General features: G+C 48.5%; 5 protein-coding genes across 5 annotated transcripts; 3 read left to right on the forward strand and 2 right to left on the reverse strand.

The window, feature by feature from the left end:
* Positions 1–126: 126 nt before the first annotated feature.
* On the reverse strand, positions 127–1,992 carry BC939DRAFT_392011 (putative beta-N-acetylhexosaminidase naga; the record flags this gene model as incomplete). Its single annotated transcript, XM_051552002.1, has 1 exon — positions 127–1,992. One exon carries the CDS (start codon positions 1,990–1,992, stop codon positions 127–129), a length of 1,866 nt encoding a protein of 621 aa, XP_051416865.1.
* Positions 1,993–7,705: 5,713 nt separating this feature from the next.
* Positions 7,706–8,328, forward strand: BC939DRAFT_391988 (mitochondrial import protein Pam17; the record flags this gene model as incomplete). The annotated part of the gene is made up of 2 exons (XM_051552001.1): positions 7,706–7,978; positions 8,146–8,328. 2 exons carry the CDS (start codon positions 7,706–7,708, stop codon positions 8,326–8,328), a joined length of 456 nt encoding a protein of 151 aa, XP_051416866.1.
* Positions 8,329–11,770: 3,442 nt separating this feature from the next.
* Positions 11,771–13,601, forward strand: BC939DRAFT_436895 (ZIP zinc transporter-domain-containing protein). The gene has a single exon (XM_051553627.1). It carries the CDS (start codon positions 12,058–12,060, stop codon positions 13,435–13,437), a length of 1,380 nt encoding a protein of 459 aa, XP_051416867.1. The 5' UTR covers positions 11,771–12,057; the 3' UTR covers positions 13,438–13,601.
* A 16-nt stretch (positions 13,602–13,617) lies between these two features.
* Positions 13,618–14,012, reverse strand: BC939DRAFT_436897 (uncharacterized protein). The gene has a single exon (XM_051553628.1). It carries the CDS (start codon positions 13,984–13,986, stop codon positions 13,744–13,746), a length of 243 nt encoding a protein of 80 aa, XP_051416868.1. The 5' UTR covers positions 13,987–14,012; the 3' UTR covers positions 13,618–13,743.
* Positions 14,013–14,581: 569 nt separating this feature from the next.
* BC939DRAFT_184883 (uncharacterized protein) lies at positions 14,582–16,277 on the forward strand. Its single transcript, XM_051550479.1, has 4 exons — positions 14,582–15,549; positions 15,627–15,816; positions 15,928–16,099; positions 16,209–16,277. Exons 1-3 carry the CDS (start codon positions 14,837–14,839, stop codon positions 16,024–16,026), a joined length of 1,002 nt encoding a protein of 333 aa, XP_051416869.1. The 5' UTR covers positions 14,582–14,836; the 3' UTR covers positions 16,027–16,099; positions 16,209–16,277.
* The last annotated feature ends 204 nt before the right edge of the window (positions 16,278–16,481 follow it).

Raw genomic sequence — 16,481 nt, forward strand, 5'->3', positions numbered from 1 at the left:
TCATTCAAACGTAACCAGACTATTGAATGAAAAAAACTTATTTTTTTGACTATGGTCCTGAAAGTGTCTAGAAAAAAAAAATGAGGGAAGGACACTGAAATGTATGGATTTCTCGTGAGGAGAAATTTACTTGCCCAAGGCGGTCTGGTTGCGGAAGAGATCGCAGGCGTGGGGGTTCTTCAAGCAGTACTTGGGAACCAAGGGAGCAGCAAGGATGCCACGGCTGACGAGACGCTCACGGAAGTCCTGGATACGGGCGCTCAAGTTAGTGGTGCGCTTGAAGCCATTCTTGTCGCGGTTGCCGGACCAGAGGGACTCGCCCAAGGCAGCGGTACGGGGCCAGAACTTGGCATCAACGACAATGGGGTCAGACTGCTCAGACCACAAGGCGGCCTCAGCACCAATGACATGCTTGGCCTCGGACGCGGTCAAGCCCTGGGTGAAGTCGTAGTCGTAGATGCGCTGCCAGGTGTGGTAAGGAGCGCACCACGAACCTCCAATGCCTCCATAGTTGAAGGTGGTGGGAGAGTAGGCCGAGGGGTTCGCGTCAAAGGCATCCTGAATAGCCTTGGGCAAAGCTGGGGGCTCCTGGATGTTGTAGCGGGGGTCGTTGGTGACCCAACCACCGTTACCGCAGTCGAGGTACAAGGCATCCGAGGAGGAGACGATAATATCGTAACCCTGCTTGGCGAGCTCCTTGATGTTGGCAATACCGTTGTTCCACGACTGCATGATGACGTCCTTGGGGATGGAGTTGGCAGCAAAGTCGGGCGAGAGAACAGAGTCCTCCCACATGATCAGGCGACGGCTGGGCTTGTCGTGGAAGATGGGAAGAACCTTGTCAATGTACTGCTGAGCGAACTCGGAGTAGCCAGCGTTGGGGTGCTTCTTGAACCAATCCATGGAATAGCTCGAGTAATTGTAGCAGTAAGTCTGGAGCTCATCGAAACCGACGTGGAAGAGGTTGTCGGTGAAGACGCCGGCCATCTCGGTGTAGACGTCCTTGATCAGCTTGTAGGTGCCGGGGTAGGCAATATCGAGCTGACCGGGGTTGGGCTCGACAGCAGAGTGGTGAGTCCAGCCATCGTTGTCCCACCAGGAGTCAGCGCAGGTGACGGCCTTCTTGTCGACCTGGAGCCATCCGGCAGCAGAGTGGCCGGGCATATCGAGCTCGGGGATGACTCGGACGTTGCGCTCGCGACCGTACCTGATGATCTCCTTGATGTCCTTTTGAGAATAGATCTCGCGGGGGGAGTATGCATCCTTGGTCATCTGGGGGTACTTCTTGATCTCAACGGGCCAGGACTGGTTATCGGTGATGTGCCAGTGGAAGATGTTGAGCTTGGAGTAGGAGAGAGCATCGATCTGCTTCTTGATGGAGGCCAAGGGGTAGAAGTTACGGGAGGTGTCCAGCATGATACCGCGATGGGGGTACTTGGGAGCATCGACAATGTGGACAGGCTGCTCAATCTGAAGACCGCTCTTGCCGTCGCTGATGACGATTTGGTTGAGGGTCTGGAGACCGTTAAGAGCACCCCAGATGGTCTTGGCCTTGAGTGTACCCTTACCAGCAGCGGTGATGTCAAGGGTGTAGGACTCATCGACGCCGTGCTGGAGGTCGGCCTTCAGGTTGGAGACGACAACATTGACGGTCTTGAGGGTAGCCTTCTTGTTGGAGTTGGAGTTGGACAGGACCTTGACAGTCTCCTCGTCAGCGCGCTTCTCGAGGGTGGGGAAGGGAGGGTACTCCTTGATGGGCTGCTCCCAGGTTTGGGGAACCCAGCGCTCCTTCTTGATCAAGGAAGCGTGACGAGCATAAGCCTTGTTGAGGATCTCGTGCTGGGTACCAACAATCTTGAAGTTGCTGTCGATCTTGATGGGACCCGAGGAAGCCCAGGTGATGGTGACGGGGGCGGGCAGGGGGTTAACCTTGACGGCCTCAGTGAGAGTGAGGGCCAAAAGACCGATGGCGGCAGCGATAGAGATCTTCATTTTGTAGTAGAAGGTAGAGTGCGATGTAGAGTGAAGTGTGAGGGTTTGTTGGCGGCAAAGAGAGAGAGAGAGAGAGAGAGGGAGGGAAAGGGAGAGGAAGGAGAACTGTTGAAAGGCAGTGGAGGCGAAGGAGGTTGGCTGAGAGACAAGGGAAAAAAAAAGGTATTTGTGGGGAACTGGAGGACCCTTTTATAGGCCTTCCATTCCTTCATTGGCTCCTAACTCGTTCAGTTAGACTGTGTACAGGCCAACGCCGGATGTTTTCTCTGTTTCCTTAATTCCCCCAGGACAGGCAGGCAGAGCAATACACTCTCCCATTTAGTCTAACGGCTCTATATAGGGTTGAATTGGACTGAATAATCGGATGACAACCAAAGGGTAGTCTTAATATGTCAGGAACAATGTGCTCAAATGAATTCAAAAAAATAATACAACCTTGTTGGTTTTACTTGCCTGTCTGCTGAACATGTTATTTAGCATCCAGAGGGCTCACGCTCATTACAATCCAACCAACTCGCATTCTTAATACAGGACAGACATGGCCGATCTGCTTGCCCTGTTCCTCTTTACCCATTAGGTCTAGGTGCCCTGTGTCTTCTCCTTTGTCGTAGTTTTGTCCTCGGGGTGCGGTTTTATTTTATTTTCTGCTGGAACATGTCATCCTTCGACCATTTTCGAGGCGCAGCGTAGAAGAAAAAAATATGAGAAATATTCCTATCCTCTACCTCGACCGACAATGTCGATGCGCAGTATGCATAGACTGGCATGATATGGTTCGTCCATGGTTGTTATTGTCCGCTGCCATAATTGCTCTAAAAAGAAGGATCGGTTCCTATGGAGTCCATGTGTGGACAGGATGAGGCGACGAGAGCGGACTGTTGTGCGTGTGATTCTGGCCAGCAGGCAGGGAAGATGGTGTTTGTTGGCATTCTGTTGTCCGTGGAACAGGATTGAAGATTAGATGAATGATTCAAATCTGATTGGACGAACGCTTTTGGTGCATAGGTGGCACAAACACCTAATGTGCTCAGAGGTACCACACGGCGTGTGCAGACAAACTTGACATTCCAGCTGCGTGGAGGTCCCCTCTAATCCACGGTAATGCCTTTTGTCTTTCGTTATCTGTTCTTGAACGAGTGTTAACATCATCGCTGTCATCACCAACGTCACCAACGGCGTCACCATCAGGCAGCATTAGGGATTTAAGAACCGTTGTAAAATGCACATAGATTATCACAAGTCGTTGTCAAACGGGGCTATATGTTCTTCATGGTCTGCAGAGCTATACGTATGCCAGAACAGGCCAACGTGGAAGCACGGTTGTCTGAGTGCGGGTAGATGAGACCCTTCCTCCGCTCCTTTTGTCAGTCTCAGCAACGACCGATTTCTAAATCGAAAAGAATAAGGGGCGCGCAGATAAATGCGATCGTAGCTTGATTGTGACCAAACCTTAAGCTCCAGAAGAAGAAAGGGTCGTGGATTGGTTCTCGCCAGCGCGAGAGCAGCGAAACAGGGTCAGACTGACAACAAAATAAGAGCCTCTTCGTATGCCCTGATTCTTTATCACAACTATGGACAAACAAACAAACAAACAAGCCGACCAAAGAAAGATATGTAGAAACCTCTTGATGGATTCCTGAACCCATCGTCCTGCATCCTCATGGTGCAGCTGGATTCCAATCAACCGGGTTCTCTTCTCCTTTCGTCGTTTTTGATCGCTCCACTTAGCTATGGTTTCTTACTTTAGACCAGGCTAGTACCGTCGGTGCCTCTTTTGTTGTTTTGTTGTTGATCATGTTGATAGATCACCCTCTTTCATTATCCAGAAATAAATGAAAGATATTTCCGATCATAACATGAACAGGCGCGGCGCACAGAAAACTCACCCCCTTCAGTATGAACGCGATTCCAGCGGTATTTCCTCTGCCATTGTTGCTTGTGGGCTAATAATAGCGTTAATGGTACTGACCATCAAGAGAGAACAGACCTCTCCTTGCTTGGCTGCCGTGCGCTTAGATGGAAGCACAAAAGAGACAGCAATCTTATCAGTGATCATACAACGGTCCGAACACTGCGGACATTATATGAAAACCTAGGGCTGGATTCATACCAGTATCTCATCATCTGCTCTGCAAGGGCTGCTGCTCGCTTCATCCGCAATGGCAATGCTAGTTCACAATCCGTCGACCCTTTCGTCATTGCGCACCCAGGTATTCATGGGAACAACTCTGTCTCTCGCCTCTGCCTACTCCCATCACGGGAAAAAATTAGATCCTCGCGCTTTCTACGCGCCTGCTACCAGAGCTGGCTTTGAGCAGCTGTATCCAGTTACGGTCAACCCGAACAACTTCCCTGCCGCGCTGTTCCATCGCTGATGGTTTCATTGAGATCTCCAGCGCCCGATTAAATCCGGGCTCTGCTTGATGGCGCGTGTTGTGTGTTCCTTTGTTTACATTAGAAATCCTGCAGCATTCATAACAAGAGCGCTGTTATAACAAAAAAAGTTAGATACGCATTTTCTCAGTAGAAAACAGACAAGCGACAACAAGAGCCTCCTCGAAGGATGTGTATGTTTCTGATGGGTGTTAGAGTTCTAGGCACGATGGCCGTTTGTGTTCATGGCACCCTTTTCTTAGACTGGCTGCATTATCTCTCTTCCATCGTCGAGCCTAGTCAATCAGAAAGAGAAGGCTCTTGATGGAACTCTTGCTGCATATGTATGCAAGGGCACAGTAAACACAACAATACTGTAATACTATAGCCCGTCTTTCTTAAAATTCATTCGTATCCACTGCTAACCGATTGCGTATGATGCCATCGAGGCAGACTCGCGGGAAGGGGCTCCGTTCGCCATATTTGCAGCCCAAAGCAAGCTACAATCACCGGGATCCCACTAACGCCGGTCGTCCCATTGTGCATGAAGGACCATCACATCACGGATGTAGCTACAGAAAAGGAATTGGCACCAATAGTGCAGCAATACACCTCCACGCTCATCGCCAAACAGACCAGATTTTTCCATGCCTTCCATCGCGCCCCATGCACGGGTACTGGACCCATCTTTTAGATGTTGTGATCTACCTGAGTTGACCAGACTAAGGTCGTGTTGTTGTCGATGGAGACGCATTGTTGTTGATCTGCACCAGTCTATGGCAGATCGTTGAATGCTGCAGAAACGAGTATTTGTTGCCATTGTTGTAGTTTGCGATCCTACTCTGCCAGCGGCGCCATGCTGTGGAATTCATACCAATGAAGTAATTGCCTCAGAAATAGGGAGAAAGGACTATTAGACGTGCGCGCCGTAGTACAGCAACGCCCCTCAGATCATCCAAAGGAGTACAAAGGTGCTTGATCAAAGATCGCGGCTCTCGCGGGCGCTTTTTTTTTTTTTTTTGGGGGGGGGGGGGGAAGGAGGAGGAAGAGCAATGCTTTTCTCCGCGCCCTGGAGAAACATCAAAGAAGGCGCCTCACAATGCTGTGTGCTTTGCGCGCCCAGCACTTTTCTCATTGTGGATTTTTGTATTATCTCGCGTTACACACGCGGCGTTTGTCCCAATGATAGCTCCCATTATTCTGTTCGTATTTTCGATATCAATGTGGAGAGAGCTCAAGAAAGAAAGGCGGAACTAGTGGCTATTTCATTTCTCGATTACAGTATGGTTACCCTGCCTCAGACAAAAAGAAAAAGAATGATTATTCGGATAATACATAGACTGCTGCAGAGCTCATCAACTCTTCCTGAAGAGCACTGAATGCACCAAACCCTTCATCAAACTCTCGTAAAAAAGAAAAATCAACATGGAAATCAACATTGAGAGCGATCGCTGATTACAGGATATATTAAGGCTCTTTTATTATGTTTGCATGATCTTCCGCTTGGTCGTCTCGCCATTTTTCTTGGTGACCGATGCCTGAACTCGGTAACGCTACACCACCGGAAGATTTTTTTTGTTGTTATGATCCTGCTTCGGTCCAAGAAACGAACGAAATGGGCGATCACCTTTCACCTACTGTGATGGTATATTTTCCGACAAAAACTTGGTTCAACCTTACGACGATTAGCGTTCAGAGAATATCAGCTGGTCATAGAACTCGAATTCTATTCATTCCTGTGTTTACCATCGCAGATACAATGCGCAAGAACTGCATGGACCTGCTGTTTGCGCTGTATTCGGGCACGGGAGATATGCAGGCGTAGCACTAGTTCGAAACGATGAGGATAGAGTCTTCGCCAGAAAGTCGCGGGCCAACATATTTTTGAGCCCTTTCAATTGAAATGAATACACCCCCATGTACACAAGACACTACGGTCGCGTCTAGTCGTCCTCTTGTCATCTATGGCTTTAATGGTCATCTAGTCTCTGCATCCTCACCGGCCCCGTCATCTCTTTCATAATTGAGAATATAGTCAGGGACATGCATGTAATGTGGATGCGCCTGGCTGTCAGCTTTGTGCGTGAAAAGGGCAACCTTATTTACTGAATTGAGCCAACCATTTCAAAAATATGTTGGCCCGCGACTTTCTGGCCAGGACTCTAGTAGGAAGTCATGATTTGACCGCGCGGTGAAAAAGAGTGCAGTGCGTCTTATCCTTGTTTGGTATCCATATCCATCGAATTCTTCCTGCCTCCGCTGAAAACCACAGCATGGATGTAAAAAATGCAAAAGATACCCATCGATTACAGAGACAATTTGCAGCGCAGCATATGTTCCCTTTGGCTGAAAGCCTGATATACTGCTATTCATAGTAAGCGTTTTAGATTATGTACACGAAACCCGAACAAATGCGTTCGGCGCCTGGAATCTTTTGAGGTGATCCGGGGGAGGGAACTATCTGCGTTGAAGATCCGAATCGCTGCTCATGTGGGATTTAAATTTCAAGTTTTACGCCATGGAGCAAACTGACCTCAATCTCTGAATCTGCAACATAGTACACTGCCAGTTCGCTCCAACGACTTTGCCAGGCCGTCCTTAATTCTGTAAGTTACGTTTACAGAGTCCAAGTACCAATCCATTTTTTTCTTTTCGAGCCTAGCTTTCGGCACTGTTGGTCAACTTAGGGTATTTTGAGCATATATTATACAACTGTATCTGCAAAAGCTAATTCTTACCACGTACTTAATGAAGAGAAGAGCTCAACAATGCAGCTTGGTTCCGAAGTAATTGCACGCCATATCATACATTGCAGCCGTTTTGGGTCTAACTCCTCTCTACAAGGCGGTGTTAGCCAATAGAAAAAAGCTAGGGAGTGTCAGTGATCAATTCGCGCACGGACTACTGCGTCTTAATCGTACCAATACCAGAGACCCATGGTACAGACATTAGATATTCCCGGGTAAAAGTAGCGCGTCTTGGACATTGAAGGTCCAGCTGAACGCGTCCACAACGCGGCCGTTGCTCTTATGTTTCCTTTTTGAGCCGTGGTAACCTACGTCACGAATTGCAGGCAGGTCCGGGGATCTGAGATCGACTTGAACATCGAATCTACACTTTCCCGACAACATCACTACACATCACCATGGCGACTGCGGCACTCAGGATGTCCTTCATGACCGGCCGCACAGTTTCGCGCGCCTGCCTCACCAGATCAAATTGCAGCAGTAGTGCACAGATGACCCCCCGCCGCCTCTTCAATACCTCGACCCCTGTAAGGAGTGTTCAGACCACCGAAAGGGCTGCTAAGGCTGCCATTGAGGGAGAGCAGGTCAAGACCATGGACTGGAACACATATTTTGCCCTACGCAGGACTCGCCGTAACTATGAGCGTGTCTTCATGGCTCCGTGCGCGCTCGTTGGCCTTGGCGGCGCTGGATACTACTTTGCGCAACAGGATTTTGATCCGACCCCCATCTTTGGCATGGATCAAGTCGTTGTCTACATTGCTGGCACGGTCGCAGCGGGTATTGTTGGATTGGCGATGGGGCCCGTCGTCGGAAACATGGTCTTTAGGACTGCGAATTCGAAGGCAAAGCCTCTTATCGACAGAGTAAGTGTTATAATGCACTTTTTTTTTCTTGCACTGGTGTTTGGAACCTCGGGATTCCACGCGATACTCCAGCTTTCTAAGAATCAGTTGCATGACTTTGTGCTTAATGATATTGGAATACTAATTGCGAAGCACCCCCCTTTTTTTGTACCTTTTCCTTTTTACAGATGGACAACGAGTTTTTTAAGCACATTGTCAAGAACCGCGCTGATCCAAGTGCCAATTCTGTCCGCAATCCAATCCCAGACTTTTACGGAGAGAAGATTAAGTCCGTGAGCGAATACCGCGCATGGCTCAGGAAGCAGCGCGAATATCGCCGTAAGGCTCAGTTTTATGTCGGCGTGGATTAGAAGCTATTAGACAGTACCTAATAAATAGACATCATATATAGAGTACATACAAAACGCTTATGGACCATTCTATACAATCATGGTCATATTCGATGAAGTGGATTTGTTTGTAGCCCTCAGAACCCGGCCTTCAGTTATCGCGGAATGCTACGTTGACGGTTTCATGTCCCCGGATTATCACGTCGGTTATCCCATGCTCCGTCTAACTAAGCTCTAAGGCTCAATTTTGTATAACAAGAGATAGTGATACAGCTCTTTTTCATCCCCCACTGTACCTGCACTGCCGCTCCACACGACGTTTAGTGTTACTGTCGCTGTTGCTATTGTTGTTGCTGCTGTTGTTGCTGTGGACGCGTCAGCTCTGGAGGCCACTCTTGGCGCTCTATAAGATAGAGGGCGGCGCGAGCCATATTGCGGTTAGCGTTATGGTCTCGATCTTTCTCCTGATTGCATTGTTGGCACTTGATGGTCCGACCCTCAACCTTTCCTAAGATACTGCACTGGTAACATGTTATAGAGGTCCTTCATTCATCGGCACGGACTATGAGCATATTGTGGACTAGGTCTAGCGGACCTAACGAGACTAATCCTCACAAATGAGCTTTGACGAAATTGCTATGCGCAACTTGGCCGAATTTTAAAATGAATGAGAGATAGATGTTAGATGTGGGGTACAATATGATTACGGGATATGATACCGCCGTTGTAGGTAGGGTGGATAGCGAGATAAAAAGTAAGCGGAGAAGTCGGATGAAGACGACAGATGAGAATGTGAGGACGGGAAAGAGTGGGGCGTGAGAGACTTTTATGGGTGTTGTTGGCGGGTCCAAGCGATCACGTTCCCAAAGAGTGTCATCTCCAGCATGTACCATTTTAGGGGAGCAGTGATAACGACAAAGCACCGGCTGCCAATTATTGTCCCAGCGTCCACGGCTCTCTTTATAGACCCTGCTCTCTCTGTCGCCGATGCTCCTTGTCGAATTTGTAGACACATATAGGCCACTTCAGATGTGGATCTATTTTGTATAGACAGATAGAAGGTCTTGTCCGATCCTTACTCTGTAGTTATCTAGTACTTGCCTTCCTCCACATGGAACCTGCACCGACTTATTGCACTAGGAGCCGCAGTCTTTGTAAGTATTGTAGTTTCGAGTTTCCTTTCTTTTGCTTTGTCCAAAATCGTATGAAAAAGAAACCGTATTACCGTATTATGGAGCCGCTGAAAGTTAGGATGACTTTAGGCTCATCGCCAGCCGTCGGTCCGCTCTAGGCTCGTCACCGGCCGTCGATCAGCTCCACTGCGACAGTAAAATAAATTGCCTTTTAAGGCAGCTTCTGCAGTTTCGTCTCCCTCAGACTGGGAAAAAATCTCGCTTATTGGCTGGGGAGCGGAAAGTTGCTGTTGCGAGACGCACAGGATAGATAGGACACTTTTTTGTGGTCTATGGTAAGCGAGAGATGAGATGAGAGATGGGAGATGAGGGATGAGATGAGATGAGATGAGAGAAGTAGAGCGCTGCCTCTCCTGTATGTCCTGTCTGTTCTGTGTGTATCATGGCATAAGGGTCAGCATTGAACGTTTTTACAGCCAAAAATCGACTTAGAAAGATTTCGTACAACTGCAACTTTCCGCTCCCCAGCTAATAAGCGAGGTTTTTTTCCCAGCCCTCAGGATGGGACGAAATTTCAGATAGAGAGGGCTGGTGACGAGCTTATAGCCGATCGACGGCTGGCGATGAGCCTAGGGCAGCTTCACCCCAATGCCTTAATGCTGGACGCGATATATAAGGGAAAGAGAGAGAGGGTTAGGAACGAGTGATGTTGCGCGAAACGAGAGGAGAGGGCAGCTCAACCATAGTTTGTTTACCGCAACCATACCATGAAAAAAATACTTGGACGCGCTGCTTTCATTCTCCTTCCCCACCACGCTTAGTTCGCTCACATGTCCCCTAGTTGCAGTCCTTTTAGTAAACAGGCTACGCGGTCAGATCATCCCATGGGTCTAGTAGACTTGCCTGACCTTAACGGGCAACTCGATGTCAAGACGCGACGTATCTGTTGCGAAAATGAGCGCTGAGGAATTCCTCCACGCCCGATGGAGCCTTGGTTCTCTGAAAGGCACTGATGATTTCAACGCAAATTTGCCTATCGGCCATGATGATGATACCTGTGTTAGTACAGCAGAAATCATCAATGATTGCCTTTCAGTACCGCAGATGTATTGGAGTCAGAACCGGGTTTTGTGAGAACCAAAAACATATATCGATGATAATGTCCACATCGCGCCTTTAACTCTATTAAACCATCAGTCTCTGAATCCTGCGCTACCCAAAGAAATCATCCTTCAATCTTCCTGGGACTCTGTCTCTCGCTCAGGGTCCACATAGGGCATGAGAGGACGTCTTTCCGCGCTCAGCGACCATAGGTTCCACGCTTCTCCTTGCACAATTTCTGATAATGAGCCCAGCTGGCAACTAACCCAGCCTGTACAGCCGTGGCCGTTTATACTTCGATTGCCATAGCTGACTATTCGCTCCTCTCTGACACAGAGGCTAATTCAGGCCAAAAACGAAAGTTCCCCTACAGCCTGTTGTCGAATATAACCATGCTTTCGAATACAACAGCTGCTTTGTTGTACGGAGCCTCAGCTTCTATCTCAATGCTCCGGGTAGCAACGAAGATAGTGGCTCCTTTTACCCTCTAATTAATGCCTAATTCGTATCACCATTTGTATCCCAAACAGCCAGGCAAGCGGACAGATTGTTGTCTCATCTTCAACAGTTCCCGACACTACTTACTACCGCTACGATCACCACTTATCCTCCTCCGGTGGTCTCTGTGTGTAAACAAATGTATGTTGTAGGTAAAAACGAAAGCAGCTTTGAGGTACCCTCAATCGTCAATACCCTACCTTGGAGCCGATCCGCACTCAACATCTCCAGCAAGACGGCTCAAGATCAAATAACTTTCAACTACATTTGTAGAACATAATTGATTCCTTTATCTATGAGTTCAGAAGACTGAAGAGTTCTCCCGCGACTGATATAAGTGTTCGTCTAGTGCCACATGGGATGAAGTAACACGAAAACGAACAATCTTTGAACTGCGAAGTATATTGTTTGGATGAGGACGTGAGATGCGAGCAATTGAACAGAAGCGAGTATATCGAGCCAACTCTCTGGCCCTAAAAGATAAAATGCGTGCTTCAGGCGGTGTCATCCACTCTATAATGAGATGTTCACCATGGGTTTAAGACGTAAGCGAACGTCGCCCGCGTTCCTAGATTCTTAGGGAGATCAAACAGGATAGATTACGTCCATCCGCCAATTTCATGGACATTATAAATATAAATTATCCAAGAAAACTGCACCATGCTCTACAGAATCGGCACGGCTATCGTTTCTGTTTAAGCCGGAAGAGTGATTTGATTTGTTCACCTTTACTCAATTGCTCGCCTCTTTGAAAAGTGTGAAATATTTCCTCAATTCGCTGCAAGTCACCATTTTGTTGCGATGAAAGAAAGATTGAGTGGTGCCTGGCACAACAGCATCTGTTTCCTTCTCACTTTCATCGCTCCACCGAACTCGACCATCCTGCCTGCTCGATTCGCCCTTATCTCGTAGGGAACTCATCAGGAAAGGGCCTTTGCCATCGGCTACATCACCTTCGCCTTTTCTATCCCTCACACAGCACGTCTCGCTTTCGGTCTAACGGATCAAACCAACAACGATGGATCCCTTTTTCAGTCTCATCCTACTCTGCATCGCTATGCTGGTGGCCTCCTTCCTGGCTGGCAATGTTCCTCTTTCTTTTCATCTCTCCGAGGATCGTCTCAAGCTCATCTCCAACTTTGGGGTCGGTCTCCTTGTCGGAACCTCGCTGGTCGTTATCATCCCAGAAGGTGTCGAGACCCTCTATAGCACCCCTCATGACACCTCAGCACCCTCTCCCCTAACATCCACGGGATTGGGCCTCGATATCGGCCATAACAAGCCCATCAAGCGTTCGTACTTCCATCCAGACACTACAGCTTCTGGCCTGACATTAGTCTCTGGAGTTCGGAAGGTCGCTACCAATGCTGGTCTTTTCAAACGCGAAGCTGATGTGGTCGTCATGAAGGCCGATCATGCCTATCTGATCCAAGACCAGTTCAAGCGGGAAGACGCTCAAGTAGTGTCGTTTGAGGGTAGCATGGATCACTTGGATCGACTGGACGTGTCAGCACTTGAAATGGACAGCGCCAACGTCATGAACCAGGCTGTTCAAGGCCACGCACCAATCGTCAAACGCCAAGAAGGAGAGGACGGCCAGACAGGCGCAGCACCCGAAGATCAGAATCAAGAGAATCAAGATCAGCCCAAGAGCGATCACGACGAAACAGAACACGACGAGGAAGAGGAGAACGACAACCACAAGTACATTGGCCTCGCCCTGCTCGCTGGTTTCATCCTCATGTTCCTGATCGATCAAATGGGCCCGACTCACGCCCATAGCCACAACAACCATGTCTCTGTCGCGGACTTCACGGAGCTGCATAACCTTCAATTGGACGACAGTAACATTCGTATGCCCTCGGCTGTGGGCATGGGTGCAGGAAACAAGAAGCGAGGCAACCCTATTACCATCGGACTTGTTGTTCATGCGGCTGCGGACGGCATTGCGCTCGGCGCCTCGGCCTCGCGTCCGGAACTGCGCTTCATCGTGTTTTTGGCAATCATGCTGCACAAAGCCCCTGCGGCGTTCGGTCTGTCAACGGTGTTGTTGCAACATGGATTCTCGCGTCGCCAGACTCGCCAACAGGTCGGGATCTTTTCGCTCGCAGCACCCATTGGAGCGATTCTTACGTACATTTTCATCCAGATGAGTGGACAGAGCGATGCGGCTTCGCTGCATTGGTGGACAGGCATGCTGTTGTTGTTCTCTGGAGGCACGTTTTTGTATGTAGCAATGCATGTGATGAGCGAGATGAACAACACGGAGAGGTCCTCGGCATCATCTGGATATGTGGGGGGCGCTGGCGGCGAGAAGGGCCTGTCTGTTATCGAGGTGCTGTGTGTCATCGGAGGCATGGTTGTGCCTTTGATCTTGTCTGTCGATCATGAGCATTGAGAGTTCTAAAGCGTCCGTATGCCGTTATATTGCTGTTTCATCTTCTTTCTAATACCACTCGTTTTAGATAGTTATACCTCCCTATCTTTTCGTTTTGTCTATTCCTTATTTTTACATCATTTGCACCAGTGTATCAATAAAATAAAATCGATCCTTCATCAGTGCGCCTTCCATGCTGACTGGAGGTTGAAATGATAGATCCAATTGTATATTGTTGCAAATTCTATATTGTATAGTTCTCCATTAATCCCATTCCATTCTTCCGCCACGAGTGCATTGTCCTGCGAACGTGGGAGGATCTCTTACTTATGCGTAGGGCATCAAACGACGCAGGTGCTTGGATTGGCGAGGTGTCGCATAAGCCGCCTTGCCGGCCTTGTTGAGACAACCGCGATCCATTCCTGTGTTGATATGGCGCTTTCCTGACCTCCAGTGCTTGAACTTTCCTGAGGGAAGAGCGACGAACCTGATACATAATTGCAACGCAATCACAAGGAACGATGCGGATAAAACAGGGCAGGAAAGAGTGAGTCTAACGCATCGAGCCATTGAGCACGCTAGCGTGCATCAAACACCTCCAGGTCTGCCAAAAATGGTTCCTGAACAAAAAAAAAAAAAAAAAAAAAAAAAAAAAAAGCGTGTACCTCTTTTTGGCGGCAGAGTTAGTCTTAAGTTTGTAGCTCATATGGCGAACGGCGTTGCAGAGGACAGAGGTGGCGGGCGAAGGAGCAGTGAGTAATGATACAGCAGGTCGCGATACTGATGCGATAGCTGTGGACTTGAGTGGGCTCCAGGCAAGAGCTACAGGGAATACAAGAGGCCAAAACATAGCGACGGTTAACAGGTCGTTTGAATCTGGACATGTCAACTCCATTGTACGTTCTCTTTGGTCCTCCTATACTTTGTCGTATTCCATACCCATTGCTGATCTGATAAAGGATGTCATGGTGATTTTGTACTATGGTATTGAGGAATGGTTAGAGCCGAACGCAAAGGACAGAGATCTGTTTTGAAAGTGATACCACCAGTCTCGGAGGAGGAGCCCTCGGCGGAAATAATGTTTCAACAGATCCGTGACGAAAAATTTGATTGGAAATAACTCTATCCAATGCTGAAGAATATGGGGTTCTTTGCGTTTCAATCCATTCGCTTGCTTCAACAGCAAATATCCATCGATCCTCACCTGCTGTCCCACGCCTTACTCCTGAAAGAACACGTTGACGCATTGGGCGTGTCGCGTTCCAATTGTATTTCCCTAGGTTTACTGTTCTGGCCTAGGCGCACGCATTCCAATAGACAGACTCGCACTGTTTTACTTTCTAGTGCAAAACCTGCGCTGCAGCGTAATTTTTTTGATCGTGCAATACCAGAGCACTGCGGAACCTGTAACCTGATAACCATGTGGTACCCAGAACAAGAGGGGACCCGCGTGCCGTCATCCGATTCATCTCTCTTGATATCTTCCGACCATCCTTCCAAAGGGTTCACGGTCCATCAGCATATTCCTCAAGAGTATTCAACCCATTCTGACGCCGAAAGCATGCACGACAGTAGGATAGAAGGCGACCAGCTTGCCGCCCTAGGATTTTCAATATGTCCTTCAATGGCGCCAACTGAATCAAGCGAGGAAACTCCCCAGTCGACTCCTACAGCCGTTTCAGTGCAGCCTTCACATACCCCAGCGACATCTGCTCCGTCAAAGCGTTCCTTTCAACACCCACCAGACCCACCCAGTATTTCACCGTCACAGCATAATATTATCCTGCCTTTCCAAACCGCCAACAGCTCTTCAACTTTCTCGCACTCTTCAAGTTTGATCGATCCCGACGCAAATATACCGCGTCTGACAAGCAAACCGGGATCATCACCAGTACTGAGGCCAGAATCAGTATCTGAAACACCAGGAGTAACACCGGGAGGAACCACGTCCTTGAATCAGGCACCCTCATTGATCGCTCGGATATCCATTCCTGAAAGCCATCGTAAGCTGTTTGTGGAAACACTATCGCGCCCACCGGATCCGGCTCTAAAGGTCAAGAAAAAGTCTGTACGGTTCAAGGCGGCTCTTTCGGGGTCCACTGCATCGGTTGCAGCGTCAAAAGTTCTGCGGAGGTAATTATTGAAACCTGAATAGAATCTGTCGTTGAAGGTAAACAATCTAACCTTTTTTTCATTTTTATTTTTATTAGCAACCAAGAAAGTCCAGTTGCGACCTCAACGACCCGCTTACCCTCCAGTATCTCACCAAAATCAGGATCATCACGTCCACTGTGTAGCTCCTCCCCTATAGCCCACCATACCAGTAAATTATACGGTCTCCCGGTTATGGACAGCAGAGATCCCGACGAAAAGATGGCCGAGCTGATGGAACTTAAACAAGTGAAGTAGGCACTCCAGTTCTATGCCATCAAAGTTGGCTTTCCCAGTCCGTCTTATTATGGCTGGCACTCATTTTACAGCCTTTCATGTTCCTTTCTCATCGTGTGTTAGAATTCGACAGGGAGATTTCTTGCACTTGAAGGATCAGATCTTTCAGATATCGCAGAACCTGGAAGAAAAAGAGAGTATCCTGGACGAGGTCCGTGGTGAACGAAAAGCGCTGCAGTCGGAACTCTCGCGTTATATCGCCATGATCAAACAAGTGCAGAAGGACTTCGAATTTGTACGTCCCTTGTCTCTCTTTTTCTTTATCTACCAGCCCTTTCGCCACCCGCCAACCAACAGTAACCATATCCCCTTTCTATTTCCTTCAATGGGTAAAACGCGATTAGGCCCAACAAGCAGAACAAGACCTGATCAAGGAACGCGACCAACTCTCTCAACACCTCTCACAAATCAAGCACCACGATTATAAGATCCTCAAGGAAGAAGTTGATCAGCTACGCTCAAAAAAGGGTCTTCGTCCTTTACCAAATCTCGAACAGGAAGAAGCAGAGCTCATGGGCCGGTACCTCGAACAGCGACGTGGTCGATGGCGCGAGGATGGCTTGCACGACAGTAACGACCATTCGCCCTTTAGTGAGGGAAGTAGTAGCCATGCTGGA

This window comes from Gamsiella multidivaricata (genome assembly GCF_025024155.1).
Source record: "Gamsiella multidivaricata strain RSA 2152 chromosome Unknown BC939scaffold_4, whole genome shotgun sequence".
Lineage (NCBI taxonomy): Eukaryota > Fungi > Mortierellomycota > Mortierellomycetes > Mortierellales > Mortierellaceae > Gamsiella > Gamsiella multidivaricata.

Coding starts and splice junctions, on each gene's coding strand:
- BC939DRAFT_184883 (XM_051550479.1), top strand. CDS start 14,837: ATGTGGTACCCAGAACAAGAGGGGACCCGCGTGCCGTCATCCGATTCA. Junction 15,550..15,626: donor GCGTCAAAAGTTCTGCGGAG/GTAATTATTGAA, acceptor TATTTTTATTAG/CAACCAAGAAAGTCCAGTTG. Junction 15,817..15,927: donor AGCTGATGGAACTTAAACAA/GTGAAGTAGGCA, acceptor ATCGTGTGTTAG/AATTCGACAGGGAGATTTCT.
- BC939DRAFT_436897 (XM_051553628.1), bottom strand. CDS start 13,986: ATGGCTCGATGCGTTAGACTCACTCTTTCCTGCCCTGTTTTATCCGCA.
- BC939DRAFT_436895 (XM_051553627.1), top strand. CDS start 12,058: ATGGATCCCTTTTTCAGTCTCATCCTACTCTGCATCGCTATGCTGGTG.